Source organism: Zootoca vivipara, chromosome 13, assembly GCF_965207765.1.
Source record: "Zootoca vivipara chromosome 13, rZooViv2.hap1.1, whole genome shotgun sequence".
Lineage (NCBI taxonomy): Eukaryota > Metazoa > Chordata > Lepidosauria > Squamata > Lacertidae > Zootoca > Zootoca vivipara.
Genome location: NC_142596.1, coordinates 13,356,905 through 13,381,269, shown reverse-complemented (window position 1 = coordinate 13,381,269; position 24,365 = coordinate 13,356,905). Strand labels below are relative to the sequence as shown.

Here is a 24,365-nt window from a genome sequence, read left to right as displayed (position 1 = left end):
CTCCACCTATCAAAACTTGGCTCTTATTTTTAAGTAGTATGTTGCACTTAAGTTCTTGGTATGCCAATTTTAACATCTGCACCTGGCACAACGACATGTTTTGCTGATGAATTGCCTGGTGTAGCAATTGGCAGTTTTCATCTTCATTACTTACCTGGATTTACTTAGACCTGGGAATGTTATGTAAATCCGCAGATAGAGTATATGGAGGTCTACTTAAAAAATTAAAATAAAACTGGGAATTTCGTCCCACGTTTTGTCGTGCCATTGGTTTTTTTCATAGACCTTCTGCTGTTGCAAGGCTTTCCCTTTCAGCTTGCAATGAAAGATATTTGTGTTTTTGTTAATGCCATTTTTCTTCCCTTCAGACCTAGATGAATGCTCAAATGGGACACACATGTGCAGCCCCCATGCGGATTGCAAAAATACCATGGGGTCGTACCGTTGCCTGTGTAAAGAAGGGTATTCTGGGGATGGATTCGCATGTACAGGTGAGCTTTCTCGGGGGGAGGGAACCCTCCCATACCTTTGATGGTGACATTTAGGGAGTCCCCTTCCTCCACTGCCCAGTGTTTGACAATATAAAATGCTTCCTCAGGAACACATACCTGGCCATCTTAACCATTGGAATGAATATGTGGCTGTTGTTAGAAACAATTAAATGGGGCCTGTGTAAGAAAGTCAGGCAGATCTATTTCTATTCTGTTGCAATTGTTTCCAGGTGTTCATTCATAATTTTATTCCATCTCATCTCCACATTAATCTACATTTTTAAAAAAAATGTGCAGAGAGTACTATTTAAATTAGGGAGGATTCAGTCTATTTTTGACCCATGCGACTCTCACATGCGTTTTTTTTAAAGTCCAGATGGGAATTCATATTTAAGTACGTACTTGAGCAATATTTTATCACAAAATACGTATTTTATCTCAGTGTATGTATTTAAACCTAGAACAATACCTTTCCTCCCCAAAATAACAAACAGTAGTTGAAACTATGCATTTTTCATGCTTTGTGGGTTTTTTGTGTTTAGCTAATAACTCTATTGCAAACTTAGAAGAAATATATATCACACACACACTCACTCACTCACACACACACCTACCTTCACCTTCCACTGAGCTATGGCCGTCGCCACCCCTTTATGTCTTCCAAAGCAGAAAAAAATGTTCTCTCCTTTTCCATTTGGCAAACACTGGCGCTGTGGTTAAACCACTGAGCCTAGGGCTTGCTGATCAGAAGGTCGGCAGTTCGAATCCCTGTGACGGGGTGAGCTCCCGTTGCTTGGTCTCAGCTCCTGCGAACCTAGCAGTTCTAAAGCACGTCAAATGCAAGTAGATAAATAGGAACCGCTACAGCGGGAAGGTAAACGGCGTTTCCATGTGCTGCTCTGGTTTTCCAGAAGCGGCTTTGTCATGCTGGCCACATGACCTGGAAGCTATACGCCGGCTCCCTCGGCCAATAATGCGAGATGAGCGCGCAACCCCAGAGTCGGTCACGACTGGACCTAATGGTCAGGGGTCCCTTTACCTTTTACATTATGTCCATACTTTAGTTTCTGTTGTAGAATTTCAGGCCCTAGGCAATAGTTGCTCCTTGGCGTAAATAAAAGAAAGTGTTCACTCAACTGTGACTTATTTTTCTTTTCAGATATTGATGAATGCGCAGAAAACTTGAACTTCTGTGAAAACGGCCAGTGCCTCAATGCCCCAGGAGGTTATCGCTGTGAATGTGATATGGGGTTTCTACCTACCCCAGATGGGAAAGCCTGCACAGGTAATTCAGTGCTGTATATAAACACTACTTACCTGGATTGGGCAAGCCAATGTAATTCGACAATCATCACAGGTCTCCTGAATTTTTATTTTACAATTTGAAAGAAATTTAAGGGCACATCGCCATTGGGAAGTGCCAACTTGGGAGTTTCAGTAGAATGTGTCCCATCTTAGTATATATTTATGAAATATCAAATGGTTTATAAAGATATTGAGATAAAATTGTAAGAAGCTTAAGTTGGTTATGAATGATGATCTCACCATCACAGTGTATCAACAGCTCGTAGCAAAGCTAAACCTTTATGAATAGTATCCTATACAAACAAGCATTGCAATCAATCGTGAATCCCAGTTGGGATTATGGAGATGATGAAATGAAGTTTTACATATAGGAGCTAGATTCGTTATTGATATTGTTGTGGTTGTTATTTGTTTATTTACTGCCTAATGCAGGCATCCCCAAACTGCGGCCCTCCAGATGTTTTGGCCTACAACTCCCATGATCCCTAGCTAACAGGACCAGTGTCAGGGAAGATGGGAATTGTAGTCCAAAACATCTGGAGGGCCGAAGTTTGGGGATGCCTGGCCTAATGTGAAAACAGGCTTGCAAGTGGTTTGCAAGTATTAAAAACAATTATACATAACCAATCCATAGTTCTTAGTGGCACTAAGTTCTATGGGACAAAGTGAACAAGTTGTAATCAGCAAGACTGATGCAGGGAGCAAACCCAGCTATCGCCCTAGAAACTGGCGTCAACAGGGTCAAGAAACAGGGTTAGCTTTCCACTATGTGTTTTGAGTTCACATCTTTACTCTCTCCCAGATTACTGAACAATCTTCATGAATTTCTCAGGGAGAAAGCTGAACATACTTTACTTAGTATGCTCCTAGTCCCTAGTCTGCCTTTCTATAAACTGATGGACTTGTCTCCCCAAGAGATATCTCATGGCTAGTGAGCACAGTGTCTCTGAGACTCATCCCATAAGGGGAGAGACTACACTGGAATTATCAGAGGACAAATGTTTCCAACTGCCCCACCCACTGTCTGGGTCCCTTGTAAGGCAGAGCTGCCCCCTAAATATTTATTCCTGCTCCCTCTGACATTTTTATGGGGAGTGCCCTTTAAGTCTTTTTTTTTTTTACTTTTGAAGAACATGCAGGTGTTTTCCTCACCCACTTTTGTATTTTGCTTTTCGAATTGTGTTCATTGCTTAAAGCTGAAAGTTGCATTCTTGTTTATATCAAAATAATTAAGACATCTCCTGTCTCTTTCCCCTTCCTTCAAGATATCGATGAGTGTGCCCTTCCCAACATATGTGTCTTTGGGACTTGCCAAAACCTGCCTGGCTTGTTCCAATGCCACTGTGAGACAGGATATGAATTGGACCGAAGCGGTGGGAATTGCACAGGTAAGTATGTGACTTGGCCAATCTAGTTGTTAGCATTACTTGTGTAGTTCTGGCCGATTCAGTAAAGAGATAGTCTCAGGTTAGGCCTCTTTACTTAACTGCTCATGTAAACAATTTTTCTCAGAAATATGTCCAGATTAACTTATCTTCAGTGGCAAGGACATCCTGGTGCTATGAGTTTGATGTGGCAAAGGATGGCCACATTCAGTCATACCACCCGCCAAATATATTACTGTTTCCGCTGGGTTGGGAAAATGAAATAAGTTTGGAGGTAGGCATTTCCACATGTTATGTTTCGACTGTGTTCACACCATACCATTAAAGCACTCGCCTCCCAATATCCCTGGGTACTGTAGTTTGCCCTTCACGGAGCTACAGTTCCCAGGATGCTTAAAAAAAACTACAGTCCCCAGGATTCTTTGGGGGTGGGTGCGAATGTGCTTTAAATGTATGATGTATACAGTCTTAAATCAAAGTAATCTGACAGGCACTTTTCTTTGTTATTGTTGTTGTGGATAGATGCAAAGCATTTTATATTTACTTGGTAAAACAGGTATGGGGGAACTTGTGACTTTGCAGATGTCTTTGGACTTCAGCTCCTCTCAGTCACAGCCAGCATGGCCAATGATCAGGGATGATGGATATGTAGTCAAACAACACCTGCAAGGTCTCTACTCTCAAACGACAGTGGGCACTCAGCAAACATGCTTCCAGTCACACCAAAATTCCATGTACAGCTTTCGGGATCGGGGCTATCGTGCCTGATTTTGCAGAATTGCATTTTCTTTTTGGTCCTTAAACAAAACAAAAACAAAAAAACCCACAATACGTATAGGAAATATGAAGAATATTTAATTTGCACCCAAAAAAATGCTTACTGAATTGGCTGGCAAGGAAGGGAATAGTACATGATGGGTACAAGGATATTAATTCAAAGTGATGTTTGGATTGCAGAATGGGTATAGGATGTATGTATTCAATAGAGCACTGAAATCTGTTGAGGCTTAAATGGGCATTGCCTTGTATTTTTATGTTAGGCTTAGTAGACAAACCATGGAAGTGGGCACACCTGGTTTTCTTGCCCTACTGCTGTTTGTATGATTTGCTTGGAGTCTTTGGGTGTTTGCTCACTCCTAAGTTCTTCTTGGATTTTTCCTGTCCAGATATCAACGAGTGTGCAGACCCCACAACTTGCATCAGCGGCACTTGCCTCAATATGCCTGGCAGTTATACCTGTGAGTGCCCCCCAGATTTCGAACTGAACCCCACTCGTGTTGGATGTGTTGGTAAATATCATTTCTTATTGGTCTTCCTAAGTCAATATATGCTCTTCTGAAGTGTTTTATTCATGGTTTGGGTCACATAGGATGCATAGAAAGCTGAGTCAAGCCATTATTCCATCAAGCTAAGTGTTGTCTACACTGACAGGCAACAGCTCCAAGGTTTTGGACAAAAAGACTTCCCCATCCTGCTTGGAGATGCCAGGGATTGAACCTGAGTCTTTCTGCATTCTTGAAAATTAAGTGAAGGACTTCCGGTCTACCGCTATTGCTGATCGGCGAGGAAATCTTGAGCTCCGAGATGCCCTGGCGCTGTGAGGGAGGGGGGAGCCACGAGAGCGTCGCGGCCCCCAAAGAGCCCCAGATCAAGCGTTCTGGGGATGTGGGGACTCAGCTGCACCTTTTCCTGTCTCCTCTGCTCCCCGGTAAGCCCTATTAAGGGAGCCGAGAGCGAGTGGAGTGGAGACGTGCCTTGAGTTGAACTTCTACCCTTGCAGTGTGAAGCTCTGTGCCGGCAGCTTGTGGAGCGGTGGATTTTTCCAAATTAAAGTATTTGAACAGATTGGACACCATGAGTAAAGAAAAAGAGCTTTTAAAAATTTTTAATCGGAAAGAATTGGTCACGGGAGGAGATCCAAAAAAGGAAGTCGATCTCCCCCATTGAGAGAATGGAGATGCGGTTAATTTGCCTGAAGCCGGAAAGACTGACTGGAACCTTTTAATCTCAAAAAATTGAACTTAAAACCTCCCCTCTAAGCAGGGTAAAGGGGGGAGGGTTGAATTCAGCAAAATCCCTGTAGAATTTTTATTTTGGACTGGGGGAAGCCCCCCTGGAAGCTGGAGTTGGGTCCCTGGAGGGATCAGCGAGCCGCCATTATGACATCACAATAGGAATGAATTTGTTTACCTCTTTGAGGTCTGGAACTGTCAATATTGAAAAGAGTGCAAAATATTCGGCTGGGAAAATCAAGTTTTGACATTGCTGTTTTCATAAATGGACATAAGAGCCTTAAGTTATGAAGAAGAATTAAAAATGTCAGTTTGCACCCAGTTCAGACATAACCTTTGTTTTTGAAGTTTGGAAATATGAACTGCACCACTTCCTGCTTTGCAATCTGTGCTGTTCCCATGAAACCTGAGATATACAAGATGTCAGTAGACATAATACCATCTGACTTTGTAGACTTTTAGGAGGAACTCCTGAGATCACCTTTGGATTTAAAAAGCGAAGTGCACTAGAATTCAATACAGATTGGAATAATAAACCAGAAATGTGTGGAAATTGAAAAAAGACAAATTTTAACAGAGAATACAGAGAAGAAAGATGGACAACCACCAGTCCTGGACAATGCAATTCAATTGAAAGAAGAAGAGGAAAATACATGGAACATTGTGCCCCCTGTGGTAGGGGGGGAACAAGATCCATGCTTGATTCAAATATTTCTCAAAGAAGAACAGTGTGGAATAATGCTCTCCCAGTGAGGGGGGGGGCAGGATACATACTGGGGTCAGAGTCTACAGGAACTAAAAATTGAGATAGGGCTGGAAAGTGGAAACGTAGTAGGATGGTATTGTGTAACAGCCAGAGAATTGGGGAGGCAGCAGGGGATGAAAAATGAAGAGTGGTGGATAGGGGGTGATAGAGTGGGAGTGGGGTGAAAAGTAATAATGGATGATATTTTTGACTGATTAAGATGGTCTGAAACTGGAACGACTTATGGAACTGGCTGACTCATCTGGGAGACCCTGAGTCCAGGGGAAGGGGGGCTGAATTAGATTTAAGTGTTTGAATGTTATTAGGATACAAGAAGTAATATTTGAATTTATGGAAAAGTTTTTGGGAATAAACTTCAGGCTAAGGGGCGAAATATATGATAGATGGATGGGGAAATAGATTTAGATTTGGATTAATGGATGAATTATAGGTTACGGACAGCTGATGTTTTTTAGAATAGAAAATGTTGAGAGATTATAATATGAAAAACTGCCTAATTTGGACTTAAAAATGGACCCAATGTGGGGGGAATGGAGGAAGTCCACAATGTTAAGCAAAAATGTCAGAATTGATATTTTTTTATGTTTTATTTTTGTTTTTGGTCTTTTTGTTTTTTGTGTGATTTTTTTGTATTTTGTAGTATATGAAAATGAATAAATATTATTTTTGGGGGGGAAGAAAAGAAAATTAAGTGAAACTAGGCTTAAGTGAAACAACTCTCTACAGTTAAATATAATCAAGGCATGGAACGGTAAACTGGGATGGATATTTTTGAGGTGTTGATGGTAGAACTACCAAACCGTATTGGCTATTGAGGTAAAAAGAAAGATATGGAAATTTGACACATCAGGAAAGATAACCAGGAGCATACAATGCAGCTTGACTTATCTGGGGGAAAGGCACTACAGTACAGTACTTGAAACATTTTCTTTTGCCCATTAGATACACGCTCTGGCTTCTGTTACTTGGAAATTAAACCTCGAGGAGATAATGGAGATACAGCTTGCAGCAATGAAATCGGTGTTGGAGTTTCCAAGGCCTCTTGCTGCTGTTCCCTTGGTAAAGCTTGGGGGATTCCTTGCGAGCAGTGCCCAGCTGTGAACTCAAGTAAGTGAGGCAGAGCAGTACAAGACTGTGACTAATTTGTGTCTTGCTCCATTTGCTCCCTTTGAGCAAAAGTTAATCCAAGTAGGATCACCCACAGGGCACAGTCATGTTCTAAATTGCCGGGAGATTGCGCTATAGTGTAGAAAGCCACTGGCTTTGAACTTGTGTCACACGCCCGGAGCTAAATAATTCAAATGTTGTTTTCGAAAAAAGAAAGCTCAACTTGCTTTGGGTGTCAATGAAGTCTGAATCAAGCCCCATATACTTTTCAGGAGAGAGGTTACATATAGACCACTTCATTGCAATATTAAGTTCATCCTGGGAACCTCCAACTTGATCTCTGGCTGGAAGAACATTGCAGAAGAAAAATAAGGGTGCAAACCAGACTCCTCGCTCCTGCTGGTGGGGCTTTGCTGAGCTGAATGACCACTGCTGTATCCACAGCCTTCTGCTCATGGCGACTGGGCAGAAAAATGGAGGGGGCAGGGCAATTGGCTCCAAATTGGGGTTGATGCCAGCATGCGATGGAAGTAGGGTTTAGGAGGCAGCATTTGGGGGCTCCAGCTGGCCTTCATCAGTGGTGGCCCACTTTACCTGCATGTTTGGCAGCCAATGGGAGGCCAGTTTTGCCAGGAGAACTTGGCATAGGAACACCTACCCCTTCCTTGCAGCCCGATAAATTTTCGAGCAGAGCTTTGACTATTGCAGGCTCATGAAATTTATTTCCCTTTTCAGGTGACTACAAGCTGCTATGTCCTGGAGGAGAGGGATTCCGACCAAATCCTATTACAGTTATTTTGGAGGGTAATGCATATTTGTGGTGCCTCTCTGCTAATCATCATGTTATAACAAATTATTATTTCATGAGCTGTGTTTGTTCGCAGTCCTCTTTAACAAGATACTGTCGGCATTTTCATTTGGATAGATATTGATGAGTGTCAAGAACTACCTGGGCTTTGCCAAGGAGGAAAATGTATAAATTCGTTTGGCAGCTTTCAGTGTCAGTGTCCAACTGGTTACTATTTGAATGAAGACACTCGAGTCTGTGAGGGTAAGTAAGCCTCAGGTTTATTCAGTATTGCTTTTAATTCTGTGCGGGGGGCGGGAAGAGTTCATCAAACCACATGGTCTCTTTCCAGAAAAATTAGTACCACAATGAGGTACAGGTGTAGAAAATTACAATTTTTAAAAAATTCATACACACACACACATATTGGATTTACATATATTTTCCAAACAGAACAAATCATCTCATCTCATCTCATTTTATACATCATTTTGGCTATTTTAGCCTGAGACTTCCATCAACCACATCTTATGATTTTCAAACCTCCTCTCTTAATCTTACATTTGTTATCATAACTATTACTTTTAATAATCAGTAACTTAAAATCCATTCTCATAAGTCTTTTCTGCAATATTTTATATAGTTCTCCTTACAAAACTCCTTGTAATCCTACAAGCGTAGTCAATTGATTACAATTGTCTTTCAAATAACTCGCATATTTACTCCAATCTTTCAAGAATTTCTGGTCCCGCTGGTTTCGAATTCTCCCTGTCACCTTATCCAATTCTGCATAGTCCATTAATTTCGTCTGCCATTCCTCTTTCGTCAGTAGTTCTTCCTACTTCCATTTCTGTGGCAATAGAAAGTTACAAATAACTGAAGGTTATGTGCATAATTACTTATCTTCCCAAGCCCATTGGAACAGGTAGGGTAGAAAGCATGCCAGAACCAATGGTAGGCAGAGCCAGTTCTAGTGTTTCCCCCATCCTTTTCCATGATGAATTCTGCAAAGACAACACAGGAGGAAGCTAACTAAGAGACACTGCAATGTGTAATATGTGGGGCTGCCTCTGAAGATGGTTCAGAAACTTCAGCCGCCGCCGAATTCAGACACCAGGTTGCTTGCCAGGGCAAGGTGATTCAAGCATACAATATCAATCCTGGCCCAACCTCACTGCCTGCCAATTAGTTTATGAGCCCAACTCAAAAGGGCTACCTTTGACTAGAAAGCCTTAAAGGACAGCAGTCGCTCAAGGATGGCCTCTCCCTGTATGAAACAACCTGGCCCCTGCAATCATCACCTGAGCCCTTCTTTGTGATCCCCCTCCATGAGAAGTCCAGAGGATGGCAACACGAGATTGGGATCCCTGCTTCTGGAATGCTCTCCCCTGGGAGGCTTGCCTAGCACCATCATTGTATATACAGTGGTGCCTCGCTTAACGAATGCCCTGCTTAACGAAATTTCCGCTTAACGAAAGGTTTTTTCTAGCGGAGGTTGCCTCGCTAGACGAATTCGTTTTACGAAAAATCCGTCTAGCGAATCGCGGTTTCCCATAGGAATGCATTGAAATTCAATTAATGCATTCCTATGGGCAATTTTTTAAAAAAAATTTCCCCAATGCATTCCTATGGGATTCACTAGACGAATTTTTCGTTATAAGAAAAGACCCGTGGAACGAATTAAATTCATCTAGCGAGGCACCACTGTACCATATTTAGGCACCAGGCATTTTTTCTCTTTATAACCAGGCCTTTGGCCTTTAACTATCTGTGGCCTTTTAGAAGTGGGTGGGATGTTTTTAATGTATCTCTTTCCCACTTGGTTTTAATGTATCTTATGTGGGGGGTGGGTGGGTGTCTGTCTGTTTGGTTATAAGTTGCTTTGGGTTGTTGTAGCTAGGCAATATATACATTGTTTTAATGAATCAATCAAATCTATAAAAATACCTATTATACTTCTTTTATTCAGGGCTAACCAAAGTGAGGCCCGAAGGTGCGATAATGAAGTGTGTGGGGGGGAGCATCTGTTGAGCTTTTCCTCTTCATTCAATAACTACTTTCAACCCATATCTATCTAGGGTATAGGCAACCTGTTTTTTTATGCAGCATAAAAAAACTTCCCCTAGTTGATATTAACTTCCCATATTGTTTGTTTTGCAGATATTGATGAATGTAAGAATGATGGCATCTGTGGACCTGGAACTTGCTACAACACCGTAGGAAACTACACTTGCATTTGTCCTCCTGACTACTTGCAAGTAAATGGCGGAAATAATTGTATGGGTGAGTTTATTTATATCAGCGTTTTCTAATCCACCTTTCCACACTGAAATGAAGCACTCAGGGTGGCATACATCCAAACACAAAATCACAACTATAGCAACTCAAGAACAATGGAAAACAACAGCGTAGCAACATAATAAGCTAAATACGGTTGCGGGAGAAAATAAAATAATTCTTTCAGAGTCCTTCTTGTATCAGTTCTGAACTGGCAGCCTGGCTGAACTTAACTTGAGCAAAGGTAGCATATGCAAAACAAAAGCCTAGCCTTGTTTCTTCATGTTCATTAGCAAAACTGATAACTACGGTATATTTGCAATAAGACTTTTAACATAATTAGAGACCATGGCTACATGTAAGAGTTTCCTTCCCATCATTAATGGAAAGTCATACTTGCCAAAAAAGTTTGTGACTGGCTAGAATGCTTTTAACAAAGGAAGGCAAAATCAAATCCTGATTTGTGCTCTGGTAATGTTAGCAGCAAACTTCCCATAGTGTTCAGTGGGCACAATGACAGGAAATTTGATATGTAGTGATAGAGACTGATGTGACTAAGTAAATGGTGGCAGTTCAGGGTATGGAACTGGTTCAGTAATGTGGGCTGCATTGCATACTATGCTAAACCAAAAAGCCTGTCTTAATCCAGCATAGGCATATGTGGTGTGTACTAGCACACAGCAGCTGCAATCTGCTTTGCTCCACCGTTTGTGTGAGTGGCTGAACAAGCCAGGATCTTGCACTTAATCAGAGCTTCCTGTTGCACGCTTACCCGGAAACAGTAGTTAATGGCTTCCAAACAAGCTAAAATATGATAATGTTTAAATTTGGCTTAATATGTTGCTTCGTTTGGAAGCCAATAACTTGCTTTCCAGTTTCTCATGAAACAACAAGCTATAATCTTGGCTTGAAGCAATATAAAGAGTAACTCTGAGCATATGCAGAATGCGTTTTCTTCACCCAAGCATCAGCCTCAAGTGGGGAGGGGGGAAGACTTCAAAGTTGGAGACTTCCAGAAAGGGCTAATCACATTTTGTTTTGTAACTTTAGTACTGGTACATAGCTAAGGTGAAAGAAAGAAAACATCAGAGGTTTGTAGATTTGGTACTCTGCTTAAGGGATGCTTCCTCCTATATTACTGAGAGGGTTGCCAGATTAATAATGACTTCAGTCCAGATGATGAAAAGTTTTGTTTTGGCTTCCTGAGAAACAAAAATATATAAATGAATGCTTGCTTGCTTGCTTGTTTGTTATAATGAGTTGTATGTTTTATTTTTGTGCCGAACTTTATTGGTATATGGCTTTAATAAAACATCTATTAAAGGCTGTGCAGAGGCTGTGCAGTCTGCATTTTGAACAGTTTTGTAGTGGCTGCAGAATCATTTCAGGGTTTACCTTCCGTTGAACACATCTCAGATCAATCCCGTTCCTCTGCTGAATTGTTGCTGAGGTTCCAAACTCAAATGAACTCAAAATGCCTTTAAGTACAACTAAGCCAAAGACATATGGGGCATTGTCTTCCAGAATTTCACCAGAAGGATATGAAATCACAGATTTAGCAAGGTTTTAAGCAGGAACCCATGACTAGCTGAGGTTAGCATGTGCTCTGCTGCCAAAGCTTTTGATGAGTGGAGTGCTGGGTTTTATAGTTATGAAACCAAGCGGCATTCGTGGAATTTTGGACGATACTGAAAGACGTAGATGATGATGCAATTTCACTATAGCTGTCAGCTATGTAACATAAAAACATTGGATTTCAAGAAACCCTTCCAGAAAAAAAGGCACGAGTAGTTTACAGTACTATTAAAACGTGGGAGTAGCATATTTAATCTTTTAAAGGCAGGGGCAACTAAATATGCTTTGGTACCTTAAAATTGAAAAGTGGGAAATCAAACGGTTCCCCTCCTCCCAAATTAACATGCTTCAAAATCCACTGGGAAGTTGTCTTGTGCAAATTTCTAAGCTAGTGTCATATACTGGTAGTTTTTAAACCAGAATCTGAGAGACATCCCCACTGGGTGCCAGGAGCGGGTCACCAGTAAATCACACAGAGTATGTAAACTCTTTATTAGAAGAAACAAGGTCTGCTCAGGAGTGCCAGGCCTAATGTGCACAACAACTCTACTCCATAGATCTTGGCCCTATGAGACAGTTGAGGAGACAGAAGGTCCCCGCCTTCCCACAGCTGCCTAAGTCTCCTCCTCCCTTGAGTCCTTCCTGAGCAATCTGAGACTCCTCCAACTCCCCTGTCTTTGCTCCTCTCTCTTCATATCTCTTCTGTTTCTGGGAGAGTGGAGGGGAGCTTGTCACAGCAGGAGGGGGAGACACCAGCCTGACTCATCTCTGTCTCTTAGCCTTCCTCCTCTCCTGCTACCACTTCCGCTTCTGGACTCCTCTCTGCCACAGACACTCTCTGCTCACTAAGCCCTGTTGCCTCTTCAGCTTTTGACACTTCCTCCCTCCGGGATTCTCCCTCATCTCCCTCTGACCACTCATCATCATCCCATCAGCAAACCCTGGACTCTTAGCCCTTTTCCCTTGGGGGTTCCCCAGCTAGCTCCCCCCACCATTCCTCTGCATCCAACCGGTCCATTACACTGGGTGACCTTAGGTCATTCACTGCCTCTCAGCCTAACCTAACTCATTTTTCTTCATTGCAGATATGAGGAGGAGTCTGTGCTACAGGAACTATTATGCTGACAACCAGACCTGTGATGGAGAGCTGCTCTTTAACATGACCAAAAAAATGTGTTGCTGTTCCTACAACATTGGACGAGCCTGGAACCGACCTTGTGAACAATGCCCCCTCCCAAGCACTGGTTTGTATTTCTGCTGGAGAGAAATATCAAAGCTGTTAGCAGAATCTTTTATACATCTCAACATCGCGCCTGAAAGCTGTTTTGGCTGCTACATGTGCACATGCACAAATGTTATGGCAAAGTCACCAATGCTGTGCTAATGTTGGGTTTATGCAACATAACCTGCTTTTCCTTATCTAGCCAAGGTAGATGAAACTCCCATGGGTATAGAGACAGGATTAGTAGACAATTGTCCAAGCTGCGATTTGATCAAAAATCCAATTCTCAACCACCTAGTGTGCATAGGCTCTCCTGTCGCCAAACTTCCTCCATAGAGCATCACTTTCTCTTGCCATATAATTGCAGGCTATCTTTGGGGCTCTGCCTTCATTCTCCAATTCTTCCAAGTGTATCAGTGTGGTGGTCTCAAAGTAGATATATTATTATTATTTATTTTGACAATTTTTTATACTGCTTTATTACAGTTGTCTATAAGCAGTCTACAAATTAATAATAATAATAATAATAATAATAATAATAAGACAGTTACAACCCCCCCCCAATTATTACAACACTCATGGATTTATTTATCTGTCTTAATTTAGGAGAATATTTGCTAGCTGCATTCACACATATAACCATGTTTTCTGTTACGTGATAACCTTAAATGTTAAACAAACCTAACATCTCCCTGGGTTTATTTTGTCATGTCTTTGATCTATCTAGTTTAATTTTAAACATAACATCCACAGATTTGTATACATATGATACTGGTTGTGTGCATAACCAGGTTACTAGTTTATACTTCATGTAAGGATGTTGGTGAGTTTGGGATGAAGATTTAGAAAACCTTGCCTTTAAGAGGCATAGATTAAAATTGAGGGTAGGTTGTTTGATTATTTGTGTTCTGAATCTTTTTACAGTATTTACATAGCAGGTTACATCATCATCATCATCACCATCATCATCAATAATCAATACAGTAAAATGACTGCATTTCCTTGAAGTTTGAATCAATCATCTTACTTTGTGACTTCAGGGAAATGTAATTATTCGGTGTGGGACTTTTCCTACACTTTTATTTCATTTTTTAGATGAATTTGCAACTCTCTGTGGAAGTCAAAGGCCCGGTTTCGTCATTGACATTTTTACAGGATTACCAGTTGGTGAGTTAAAATTCTATTGAGATTTACTTTTCATTTCATATGGTATGTATTAGGGGAAAGGGGGTGTTTATTTTTATGGTTCGCCTTTTCCCGGGAAATAGTGAAGACTAAACAGTGTGGTAAAACTCAACCTCCATGCCTAGTATGTCATACTATGGCACCCTTCTTCCTGGGTCCTCTTAGCCTGCAGCTGTGGTGACTGCTACTTGGGATGAAGGTAACATAAAGGTTTGAGGACATTGTAGTTTGGCTTAGTATAGTTTGTAGACCATAGGTAGCGAAGGGTAGTAAGCGTCTGGGACGCCCGCCAATCAGCAATGGGTTTCAAAGGGAGACTTTTCCTTTTGCTAAAGCAGATTTTTATCAGACTTTTCACATCAGTTCCTCTGGGTATTGAATTTAAGCAGTGGGGGGCGGGATCCTTTTTGTTTGTGTACACTTTAAGAGAGAGCAGGGAAAGGATTCAATATGAATGTTTTTCACACACTATAAGCTGGTAGGTGTTTCATAGCCAAGGTTTGAAAAACTCAAACCCAAAGGGGGAAAAATAAGGAATTCATAGAGAAGGAGCCAAGTATTCATAGACGGAATTCCCGTCTTCCTTTTCTTGTTTTCATTCGCATGAAGAGCAAACGAGCATTTTGTGGTGCAAAAAGCAGGATTGTACAATATGCCCCAGGAACAGAGGTTAAAAGGAAGTCTTTTTGTTTTTCTTAATTGGGCCAACTTCTGCTTCAAACGTCCCAATCTTTATTCCTTTGTTAATACAGATATTGATGAATGCCGTGAGATCCCTGGTGTGTGTGAAAATGGAGTCTGCATAAACCTGATCGGCAGTTTCCGGTGTGAATGCCCAGGGGGCTTCTTCTACAATGAAAAGTTACTGATCTGTGAAGGTGAGGGGCTTCCTCTCAAGGCTATGACAGTGGTGCAGATATGGTGGTAGAGTGGCATGCTGAACGTGCATGCTGGCATATGTAAGGGGGTAGGTTCGTGGGCACAGTGAGGCTCCATCAGGTCTTGCTGCCTTCTTGTGCTTCCCAGGATTATTCTGACAGCCAACAAACATGTTATGTTCAGCTAAGAGGCCTTTTGCATTTGTCATAATCCCTGATGGTGCTGATATGTGCAGTTACATGTGCTGGAGCCACAAAGTGTGATGGTAAGGTGTGAGCAGAGGCCCAGTGCTTCTCCCCCCCCCCCCACCACATTTTGAGAACACCACTGTGTGAACAAGAGACTGCAAACAAAGGCCATGGTCATTTCAGTACCTTTTCTTAACTCTCTTCATTTGTCTATACCTGAGTGCTAATTCTTCTTCCTTGTCATAATTATTATTTGTTGACAGTAACATATTTAAAAACAAAGCCTATTAACTTCTAATTTGGTCAGCTTATTACAGATTTGCAATCATTGTTTGATTAGCATCCTTGTGATTAACTAATATGCCCTTCTTCACAGAAACCAGTTTTCAAGTTCAAGCTCGCTTGTAGGAATTCAGTGTGTGAGGGTTCAACTATTTTAAATGGTCATGCCTCCTCCATCTGTGGTAATAAACTGAGGAGTTTTACTAAAATGATCACTGTGGGCTATAGTCTTTTGGATGGAAAAGTACTGTTCAGTCATATGCTGTGCTTCCAGTCAGCAGGAAAGAAAACTAGGTCAAATAAAAGTAATGCTAATTAGGAACTTACAATGAGCTGTGAACTAAAAATTTTAAAAAAATCAGGAAAATGTATTCCAAAAAGTTATAATTCTGAATTAAAATAATTGAGACGAAGTTAGCATAATAAGTTTGTTAAAATGGATTTGTGCATTTTAAATTGCATAATAGACTTGCAAATTATTTAATCAGACAAAGTTGTTTTGTGGTATTCAGCTCATTAGTTTTCACGCCAAACTGAGTGGTTTACAACTGCCTTCTCCAACAAGGTACTCCCTAGACGCTTTGGGCTTCAACTCCCATTATCCCTCATTGGCCATGCTGACCAATGTAGGTGTGGCCCAAATCATCTGGAGGACACCAGATATTGGGAAGGTGATTTACAGATAGGGCAGTTGAGGAAGAGGTGCAATTGACCCTAGGTGACTTGAGCACCTATTACTTTTTATATTAAGAAGCATGAGTGTCAAATGTTTGTGGTGCTCACACATTTCATCATGGATAGCAATCTTCTGCACAGCATTTACCTGTGTTGTCTTGCAGATGTTGCTTCCTGGATGATATATGATGGCCTAACCTCTGAAGCCACCAAAGAGTCCCTAAAGACATTGAACAGCATTGCATCGTTCTACTAGGTGATTTGTCAGTGGCAGAATGTGGTAGCTGAGATTCAGGCTAGGCCTCCCTAGCCCACATTTCTAGAGGAAAAACTCCAAGAGCTGCCAAATGAGGCAGGGCTCAGGGTACCACTTGGCTCTGAGGTCCCAATATTTCCAGTACTTCCCTTGGTCCCTACGGTACTATTGAGGACTAGAGATGTGAAGGCCCAGAAAACCCCCGGAAAAATTAGGAAAAAACCTGTTTTTTCCCGTTTTTTCCCTGAAGCCTTTTTTGTTTTTTTCTGAAAAATTGGAAAAATTGGAAAAATAAAAAATAGATTATGGAATGTTTTATTTTAACATGATGAATAAAATATTTTAAGATAAGGGGTCCAAATATTTCATAAATCATTTTTTAAAAAATATGTATGGTATCAGATTATTCTAATTTCTGTGAGGACAAGCAAGTCCTAGGTTACAAACTGAACTCTCCCAATGCAAGAACAAGATACATTTCTTCCTTTAGGAGGTGCTGTTGTCACCAGAAAAGAAAAAGATTTCAGTTTTGTTTGGTTCTGTTCCTCTTTGCTAGGCCTCAAAACACTGGGAAAAAATACAGAGCAACAAAAAGGGCCTTAAAGTATATGTGTTGTTGTGGCAATCAGAGAAGTGTTATGAAAGAAAAAAGAAATGTGTAATTTCAGTGATAGTCCTTAGATTTATTAAGGTTTAATGGCATAACCGCCATGAGCTTGTGAGTTCACAAACTGAATCCTGGGAGCCCTGCATCCCAAAACATTGCTGCCTGTCTTCAACCTGTGGGTGGAACCAAGACCCAATCTGCTGACCTTTCATTGGGAATGGAAAACTGCCATTCAGATAGGTACAATCGTACTTTCTAATATTTTGTTTGTTCTTTCCAACAGATATTGATGAGTGCCAAAATGGGCATGTGTGTCAACAAAATGCAGATTGCATCAACACACCAGGTAGTTACCGCTGTGATTGCAAACCTGGTTATCGGTTCACACCAGTCGGCCGGTGTGTTGGTAAGTACTTCCACCCAGTGTACCTTACTGCAAAATTCATGGCAACACTGATTTATTTTTATTGTTAAATGTACTGGTCACTTTTTCCTTGCCACGGCAACTTAAAGGGACCTGCGAAAGTTGCCTTTTTGCAAAGACATGTACTAATAGCATGTGCTGGAGGAGACTCTTGAGAGTCCCATGGACTGAAAGAAGATCAAACCTATCCATTCTTAAGGAAATCAGCCCTGAGTGCTCACTGGAAGGACAGATCCTGAAGCTGAGGCTCCAATACTTTGGCCACCTCATGAGAAGAGAAGACTCCCTGGAAAAGACCCTGATGTTGGGAAAGATTGAGGGCACAAGGAGACGGGGACGACAGAGGACGAGATGGTTGGACAGTGTTCTTGAAGCTACTAACATGAGTTTGACCAAACTGCGGGAGGCAGTGGAAGACAGGAGTGCCTGGCGTGCTCTGGTCCATGGGGTCACGAAGAGTCGGACACGACTAAATGACTAAACGACAACAAAGAGTACCAGAATATCTTATTTAAATGCAATGTCTTATATTTTGACCACGAGTAGGCAGGTTTTTTTTCTCTCATGAAGATGCCAGAGAAACCTTTTTTAAAAAAAATTGTGTGTTTTCTGATCTGGAAACCTCAAGAACAACCTAGCCTTTACAGTTGCTATTTCTTTTGCTAAGTGTACTACAAGCACATTCTTTAGTGTAAGCAGTTTTAGGGACTTTGTACAAGTGCTTTGATCCTGCACATTTGAAGGCTTAGTTTAATTTATTAAATTTATTTATGGCTTCAGACAACAGAAAGGCAATTTACAAGAAAAACAAAATACAAAATTGCATAATGAATGATCAATAAGAGCTGTACAAATGTGCTAGAAGCGTTCATCCAAAATCACTAAAAACAAGGATAATCCACCCCATCCAAAAAAGCAGGAACACCAAAAACTGCAGCTTAATCCCACACTATTAATGCTGTTCAGATGTCTGGGAAAATAAAACTATTTTTGCCTGGTGCTGAAAATATGACAGAGTTGGTACCAGGCAAGCTTCCTTGTGAAGGGAATTCCATAATTAAAGGAATGCCACAGAAAATGTCTTTTTTATTGTTGTATCCCTCCAAATATCTCCAAACACAGAGAAGGACCTCAAAGTCCAACAGACCGGCCACTTCTAATTCTTCTGCCCCATTACTTTCTCAGGGCAACTAGCAATCTCCAAGGCTGCTGTCAACCTCTTTTTATCTCAAATGAGACAGCAGCACAAAGTAGGATTAATGAAATTAAATGAGACATTGATTGGTACTGCCCCCTCCCAATCCCAAATGAGTTGTATTGAATGTTAAACATGCTCAGAGGAGACTCATTGAAATTAATGGCCATGACCAGCTTAGGTCTATCAATTTAAGTGGATCTATTTCAAGTAGAACTCAGCTACACGCAACCCTATGTGTACAAAGATCGGTGTACGTTTCTGATTAACACCGCCATTAGAAAGGACTTTAGCAGTATTTTCCTGGGATGTTTTTGTTCCACGTAGTTGGGTTTTCGGAAGAGCACCTTTTCCTACAGTACATGTTTACATTGTTTTATAAGGCCTTTGTGGGGAAAGGGTGTAGACACAGAAGTGAAATTTCACTTTGATAATAAATGTCTTATTTTGCTTGGGTACATGCAGTCACTTAGTGTGTGCTTAACATAATTGTTCTTGAAAGGCCTTCACAGAAACAGGAAAATCCAGGGCTGATATGAGCAACAATGCCCCAATGTATGTTGGCACAAATATTACTTCCCTGAATTTTGCTCTGGCTTTCATAGGAAGAGAAAATAAGATGTAATGTTAGCCAGTTGATAAGAGAGTCATTTTAAGTAACACACACTGAAAAAGGTATAATGTGTTGTTTGTGGCTGCATAAATCCTTAACCTTCCAATTCTCTGAATTTTGCAGTCCTGTTCTCCAACCAAGTAGTTTGTACAAAACTGCACATGCTAGGTAAAATCTGCAAATATTAATAAAAATAATATATACACAATGCATTATAGTAGGGGAAGTTGCTCGCAATAAAAATGTATATATTGCATACAAAATGTATATATTAGGAGAAATTCACATTAAAATGTTGATGAATTTTTATGACGACAAAAAAAAAAGAATTTGCAAACTGATGTGGAAATATGGACACCTGACAAGTTTGAGAAAATAAGAAACCGAGAGAAACTAAAATTGACAGATTCAGCCATCCATAGTAGCAAGTCCAAATCTTTCTCCTTTGAAGGAGGGTCTTGATTCCACATTTGGTTCTTTTATGTATCCAGTTAAAGGATCTCAGATGAGAGAACTGGAAAAAGACCCATATTTGTCTACCAGAGTAGGAAATATTGAGCTAAACGGAGGAATAGGTAGGTTTAGTTTAGGGCAACTTCATATAGTCACATGTTTTCTAAGCAGTAATTTTCAAAACTTCTGTTATTTTCAGATCGCAATGAGTGTCTAGAAGTACCCAATATTTGTAGTCATGGAGAATGCCAAGACATAGAGGGAGGGTACATCTGCCGTTGCCACACTGGATTCAAAACCAATGGAGACCAAACTATGTGTATGGGTATGTATTAAACTACATTTTCACCTTTCTGAGTTGTAAGAGGAAAGCTCTGTTTTGGGCCCTAATTAATCAAGGTGACAAGTTTCTCCATATCAGTTCTTTACATTCCTGCAGTGCAGTGGTTGGGCTAGATGGCTCTCAGGGGACCCTTCCAACTCTGTGATGCTATGAGATGGCCGCACAGTATGTTGACATAGGAAGTCTATTTTTTGGGGGGGGACCCTGTGGTCCTGAATAGCTCTGCTCCCCCCAAACCCCTTTGTATTAACTTGGCTAGTGGGTGTTAGTGGCTTTGTGCTTACTTTGAGATATGGAAGGCAGAGCATTGCGTTTTCTGATTTTCTCATTTTTGTTCACAGATATCAACGAATGTGAACGAGACCCGTGTGGAAATGGCACGTGTATGAACACGGTTGGTTCTTTCAACTGCCGCTGTCATACAGGGTTCATCCTTTCTCACAATAATGACTGCATAGGTAAGGGAGACCCTCCAGTAATGCAGCTGAGTCTCTTCGGGTTTTTGCACGTTGCAACCATAGTAGTCACTAGGCCACTTGAGAATGGGGAGAATGCTGCAGTGAACATGATGGTGTCATATTATGGTGTTGTATTGGCCTTGTGAGCAGGCAGAAAAGACTGAGATGGAGCTTCTAAGCTGGAAGTAACCCCCATCACTTACCTAGCACAGAACTGGGCGAGAAAGGAACTAGAGTTGGGTGGCTTAATCTGCGTAGACACTATTACACCAGCGGTGTGGGCTCCTGCATAGGATTACCTGCGTGTGCAATTATGTATAATGAACTAGGAGCACTATTAAATATTGTGATATAATACACCAGAAAATAGACAAATAGTAGCAGGGGAGCATTTCCAATCCTTCAAGGATTGCCTCCCGCACGATGGGAGACAAAACAACTTATTGTCTCTTCCCCTTGAGGGGTTCTGAACCTCAAGGCTGGCGCTGCCTTATGTCAAGGAAGCGGGTTCCTGCTGGAACTCTGCAGAGTTCACCTGCTTAGGCTTATGGAACTGGAATTTATGGGAAGCCAATTTTTATTCTAGTAGTTTCTAAGACGAAAAAAAATCATGCCATCTGCAGAGCAGCACTGAAAAATTCGTCTAGCGAGGCACCACTGTAGCAAGTGTACCGCTATAACCTGTGATGTTGGTGGGAGCCCTCTTTTAATAAGTATGGCTGTTTTCAATCTCTTGGATGTTATACTGAAAATGATTTAGTTCCCTTGAGTGTGAAGGAGTAAGTCAGAAACAGTGGATTGTTATGATCGTGTGACACAGGAAGGGTCATGTGACATAGATTGGACTTCATTAACCAGCTCCCGAGGCTCTGACCTTGTTTCTTTCTACTGCCTTGCTTTGCTCTTGCTTTTCTTGATCTTTTGTCTTAGTTGGAAATTGGCTCCCAGTTATTTTTCCCTAGCTCCTGTTTACATTTTTCTTCATCTCTTTTGTATTTCTCCTGTTAGTCCATTTTTGTTTTTCTGAGGTCCCTTTCTGAATTGTTCCCTTTCTCTTCCTTCTGTTTCTGTTATTTCCCTGCGTGCTTGAGCTGCCAATAGGGGGAAAGGATTTGTACAAGCAGAAAGGGGTGGGGGAAGTTCTAATGAACTCTCCTTTCACAATTCCTCTCTGGAGCGCAATAACACTGACCAGTCCATAGCTGTCAACTTCTCCCTTTTTTAAAAAGGGAAATTCCCTTATGCTGAATAGGCTTCCTCGCGAGAAACGGGAAAACTTGACAGCTATGGATCAGACCCTACTTTCTGAGGAGCCCCACCCTGACTGGGAGAATCCTCTTTGCTCTCCATCCCAGCAGCCAGCATTATAAGCAGCTGCCGTGGCATGGCCAAGAGAGAACCAGGACTATGGAGATGGCAAGAGGTCTCTCCCTTCCCATTTGCAAGCTAACACTGGCTGCCTTTTGGGATCTCTTGTGGTTGGAATGGAACACAGCTTGTCAGTGCATGCACACTTGACTCTGCCTTTACATTTCAGTGCCTGCCATAATTTACACTATAGTCCTTCAGATGGATATGTAGAAAAACAGCAAGGGCTGGACATTAGACATTGGGGGCCCATGGGAGTTTAATTAAGTAATAATGGCCATTTTGGAAGAGTCAAGGACTTTCTGTCAAAATATGGCATAGTTATTTGGGTGGTGGCGGCGGCAGCAATCGCATTTTGTAAGCACCAAAAGGTGCTTTTTTGTGCCTGCCCTCCCACACTGAATATACCTGGCACCGGGGGGTTAAGGCTCTCTGCTTTTTATTTGATTAAGACTGCAGCAAGAGAGGTGCCTTTTCCCATTTCATTCAAGGATCTGCCAAAATCTGAATGGGTGTTCCCTCTTCAAGTAAATAAGACTATTGGACGGCTCAAAGGTTCTAGGTGATTTTAGTTGCTGCTGCAGTTGCTACTATCGCTGAGGCCTTTTTCACCAGTCCTGGCATTCATTTCTGCCTGCCTTCGGAGGAAATTTATGTTCCCCCCTTTACTCAACTTTTCAATTTCTGTATGCTTGCGTCGTGCTCTGGGACCAACTCTGCTATGGGCAGAAGTTGGGCAGAGGCTAGCCTGGATGGTGGGGGCTAATAGCTTCTCATTCTCCCTGTCTTATTTCTGCACATTCCCCAGAAAGAACTTTTACAGTAAGTAACCAAAGTTGAGTTGAGTTTATTTAATATTTGTATTCTGCTTTTCCAGCAACAAATGTTGAGCTCAAAGCAGCTCACAGATGGCATCACTGAGCGTTAAAAAAAAAAACCTTGAACATTGTAATGACTGTAATATCAAACCGAATAGCATAGAAAGCAAACGACAAAACCAAAGCAATAATACTATTCAATAAAGCAGTAGAAAATTCTGTTCTGTTCCTTCCCCCTCTTTTCTTGTTTCTCTCCCCTAACTCTTGCCTTTCTTATCTTTTTCTCCTTTTAGATATTGATGAATGTGCCACTGGAAATGGAAATCTGTGCAGAAATGGCAAATGTGTCAACAATGTGGGGTCTTTCCAGTGTATCTGTAATGAAGGTTATGAGATGCCCCGAGAAGGAAGGATCTGTATTGGTATGTCATGAACGTAACAGCAGTATTTGAGTGCCATGTTTAGTTCTATATGGTAGGAGTTAGCCGGCAACGTTTCTATGTGTGGAAGACATACAGAGTGGATTTTCTACTGAGATCACAGATCTTTATAGAAACCAGTACACTGTAGAATGCAGCTGATTATCTTCTTGAAATGAACCCTTCACATTATTATGCATATATGAATTATTTGTTAAACTTGCACACTAGGGCATTGGGGAATTTGGTCATAAAGAAAGTACGGTGGTACCTTGGTTCTCAAACTTAATCCGTTCAGGAAGTCTGTTCCAAAACCAAAGCGTTCCAAAACCAAGGTGCGCTTTTCCATAGAAAGTAATGCAAAATGGATTAATCTGTTCCAGACTTTTAAAAACAACCCCTAAAACAGCAATTTAACATGAATTTTACTATCGAACGAGACCATTGATTCATAAACTGGATGCAGTAAACAATGTACTGCAGTCACACAATCAATCAATCAATCAATCAATCAGTAGCTGAACTGGGTTCCACACAGTCTCAAAAAAAAAAGAGCTGTGGGAAAAAAAGCAAAATAAATAGCAAAACCAGACAGGCCTCAGTGTAACACTCAAAATGGAAGTGTGGCACTCAAAACGGAAGCGAACACTCAAAACGGAGCATGTTTGGCTTCCGAAAAAAGTTCACAAACCGGAACACTTACTTCTGGGTTTGCAGTGTTTGGGTTCCAATTTGTTTGAGTACCAAGGCATTTGAGAACCAAGGTACCACTGTAATATCATCAATTCTTTTTGAGTTTTACAAATATCTTGCAACTAGAACTTTTCTAACCACAACACTTTAGGACATTTATCAAGTTGAGGTAAAAAGGACACAAGCACCATCTTTGATCAAATTGCTTAATGGAAGCTAATGATCCCTCATCTTTCCTGACAGTAACTAGGCCCTTGCCCTAGTACATAGACTGTTTAAGAAACTGAATCTTCTCCCTTGTTTTAATTTTGAAATTTAATGTAAGCTTTTAATAAAACAAGCAGGATTAGGACGCATGAATACCAATGATTGCTTTGTTTATATCTTCTTCCAGATATCAATGAGTGTGCATTGGATCCTGGCAAATGTTCACCTGGTACATGTCAAAATCTGGATGGCTCTTACAGATGTATCTGCCCCCCTGGATACATCCTACAAGATGACAACTGTAATGGTATGTGAAGATAATTCATGCACCACAATGGAATTTTAGGGGTGGGGAGAGGAAAAGGGTGAAATACC

The 24,365-nt window shown here is 41.2% G+C and overlaps 1 protein-coding gene across 1 annotated transcript in view; it reads left to right on the top strand.

The window, feature by feature from the left end:
- The window catches only part of FBN1 (fibrillin 1), a 213,098-nt gene that overhangs the window by 158,171 nt on the left and 30,562 nt on the right, over positions 1 to 24,365 (top strand). The window contains exons 34-49 of the mRNA XM_035132327.3: positions 369 to 491; positions 1,651 to 1,776; positions 3,062 to 3,184; positions 4,348 to 4,470; positions 6,902 to 7,066; positions 7,802 to 7,870; positions 7,992 to 8,117; positions 10,014 to 10,136; positions 12,791 to 12,949; positions 14,023 to 14,094; positions 14,865 to 14,990; positions 17,283 to 17,405; positions 19,884 to 20,009; positions 20,369 to 20,485; positions 22,965 to 23,093; positions 24,178 to 24,297. Of these exons, the coding sequence (XP_034988218.3) occupies positions 369 to 491; positions 1,651 to 1,776; positions 3,062 to 3,184; positions 4,348 to 4,470; positions 6,902 to 7,066; positions 7,802 to 7,870; positions 7,992 to 8,117; positions 10,014 to 10,136; positions 12,791 to 12,949; positions 14,023 to 14,094; positions 14,865 to 14,990; positions 17,283 to 17,405; positions 19,884 to 20,009; positions 20,369 to 20,485; positions 22,965 to 23,093; positions 24,178 to 24,297 (1,950 nt within the window). The remainder of the gene's footprint in view (positions 1 to 368; positions 492 to 1,650; positions 1,777 to 3,061; positions 3,185 to 4,347; positions 4,471 to 6,901; positions 7,067 to 7,801; positions 7,871 to 7,991; positions 8,118 to 10,013; positions 10,137 to 12,790; positions 12,950 to 14,022; positions 14,095 to 14,864; positions 14,991 to 17,282; positions 17,406 to 19,883; positions 20,010 to 20,368; positions 20,486 to 22,964; positions 23,094 to 24,177; positions 24,298 to 24,365) is intronic.